At 66.6% G+C, this 2,349-nt stretch overlaps 1 protein-coding gene across 1 annotated transcript; it reads left to right on the forward strand.

The window, feature by feature from the left end:
* Positions 1-203: 203 nt before the first annotated feature.
* LOC108535258 (putative uncharacterized protein encoded by LINC00176) lies at positions 204-2,004 on the forward strand. The gene is given in 3 exon segments (XM_017881153.1): positions 204-540; positions 714-865; positions 868-2,004. Coding segments are annotated over 3 exon segments (666 nt in total). The 5' UTR covers positions 204-296; the 3' UTR covers positions 1,138-2,004.
* The last annotated feature ends 345 nt before the right edge of the window (positions 2,005-2,349 follow it).

Genomic DNA, 2,349 nt, shown 5'->3' on the forward strand with positions numbered 1-2,349 from the left:
ACCTGCTGTCTCCTCCAGGTATCCCCCAAGCCTGCACTCTGGGCGCTTCTGTTGGCGCTGCTGGGGACCGCGCCAAGCCGCGCCCATTCCCCGGCCTGCAGCGTCCCCGACGTGCTTCGCCACTATCGCGCCATCATCTTCGAGGATCTGCAGGCTGCCGTGAAGTGGGGCGGGGCGGGGGCCGAAGAGACCAGGCCAGGCTCCAGACACTTTCATTTCATACAGAAAAACCTGACTAGACCCGGGAGCTCGGGACGGCGGGGACGGCCTCGGGCCTCCTGTGGCGCCCAGAAGGTATGGAGGAGGCGCCCCTACCCAAGTTCGCCGGTCTGCTCCCCTCTCGGTCTCTCCCCACCCCCACCCCGCCTTCCTTCCTTCCCTCCCCAGGAGCACAGTATCCTCCTGTCCATCTCATCCCTGGGTCGGACCCTGCGCGGGGCGGTGGCCGGGAGCCGCCGCGGTGCCCTGGAGAGAGCTGCATGGACCGTGGCTGTGCGCACCGAGGCGGTGATGCGGCGCCACTGCAGGACGCTACCCCAGGTGTGCGTCCCTGAGTGCACCCGGGGCCAGACCTCCCCTAACCCCACAAGGCCGCCGCGCTTCCCGGGGCTCCACGGCCCCTAGGCTGAGGTCGGGCTGGGCCGCGCCTCCCTTCCCGGGCCGGGCTGGGCGCAGGGGCCGTGCGCATTCGCTGACCGCCCTGTCCCCGACAGCGGAGCCGGCGGCCCGAGGTGCGCCCTGCCCGGCATCGCGGCGGCCGAAGGCAGCTCCTGCTGCGCGCCCTGGACGCCGTCGCCACCTGCTGGGAGAAGCTCTTCGCGCTGCACGCCCCGGCCTCCGGGGGCTCCTAGCGCGGCCCGGCCTGGCTGTGCCTCCAGCGCCCTGCGCGGGGAGGAGAACCAGCGGGGCCGCGGCAGAGCCTGGAGAGGCGCCTTGTTTTGTCGACTTGTTGGTGACCTCGGCCCCTCTCTCGACGCAGCCCGCGCTCCCTGGAGGGCCCAGGACTTGGAGAAGGGAGCGCGCCCGGCCGCCGCTGGGTCTCGGAGGAGGCCCGCCCTCCACGCGCCGAAGGCGTCAATAAACGGAGCTGGCGCTGCGGGTCCGGCACTCCCTTCGCCTGCCTCTCTGTGGGCCTAGGACCGCCCCGGGATCTGCGCTTCGATGGGGGGGCGCCGGAGGGGGAATGCGGGGACCGGCACTTCCTGTGGCACCTGGACGGGGCGGAGCCGCCGCTCCCAGCCTCGGGCAGCAGAGGGCGGGCGCGGGACGCTGGGCGCGCTCCGGCTCGGTCAGCTGCTCCCGGCTGGGCGGAGGGGAGAGCGGGGGACTCCTGGGGCCCCTAAAAAGTCACGTAACCATCCTGCTCCACTTTGGACCGGGGCCGGGGGTGGAAATTGAGGGGAGGGGAAGGCTGGACTTGGTGGATTCGGAGCAAAACAACCGGATAAAGGAAACGGGCCCGAAGGGAAGCGGGAGCTGCGGGCCCTGGCTGTGAGCTTGGCCAGGCTATTTCCTGCTGCCTCAGGAGGGGTGACCACGGCCTGGGCTCAGAGACTGCCCAGCCTCCTCTGCAGGACTGACCAGGCTGGGGCCTGCTTTCTGGCCCCTGGAACCCTGCATTTGCTGGGGGACTGACCCCTGGTTCCCTCATCTGATGCACGGGTCTGGGAGTCTGTCACCCCCTCCCTGATCTCGGCCCATGGAGGAGCACAGGAGGTAAAGTCCCTGACACCTGTTACCCTCCCCTTCCGTGAGAGGAAGCGAGCAGGCTGTGCCTCTGGCATTCTTTGGGATCAGGGGCAGCAGCAGAAGAAAGAAGTAACCTCCCAAGCTGACCCTGACCCAACTCCACACTCTGTGTTAATGTATTTAGTCTGTACAACAAGAGCTACTGTCTCTGTTTTATAAATGGGGAAACTGAAGCACGAGGAGGCTGTGAGACTTGCCCCAAATCACAGCCAGCAATGTAAGAGCTGGCCTTAGACCCAGGCCCAGGGCATGGGATCTGCCATACGTCCCCTGCCTGGAGGCTGGGGACCAAGCTTCCTGGACTTCAGAGCCTTGGACTCACCTGCAGAGTTAGCACTTCTGACAGAGTCCCTGGTCATGCTCTGAGCACAAGCACCCAGCAAGCGTTCCCAGGCCTAGTTCTGCATTGCCTGCTCCATGGGGGCCAGTGTGGGCAAGTGTGGGAGGGATGAAGGGGAGAGGCAGGGTGCAGGAGCCCCAGCTGGAGCCAAAGCACTTGAGGGAGGCACCCGGACTTATCCCGAGGCAGCGGAAGGTCTCTGGTGAAAGAGGGATGTTAAAATTGGGAATCTAGAAAGATCCCCATGGCTTGTGTGGAGG

This window comes from Rhinopithecus bieti, unplaced genomic scaffold (assembly GCF_001698545.2).
Source record: "Rhinopithecus bieti isolate Rb0 unplaced genomic scaffold, ASM169854v2 scaffold_12573, whole genome shotgun sequence".
Taxonomy (NCBI): Eukaryota; Metazoa; Chordata; class Mammalia; order Primates; family Cercopithecidae; genus Rhinopithecus; species Rhinopithecus bieti.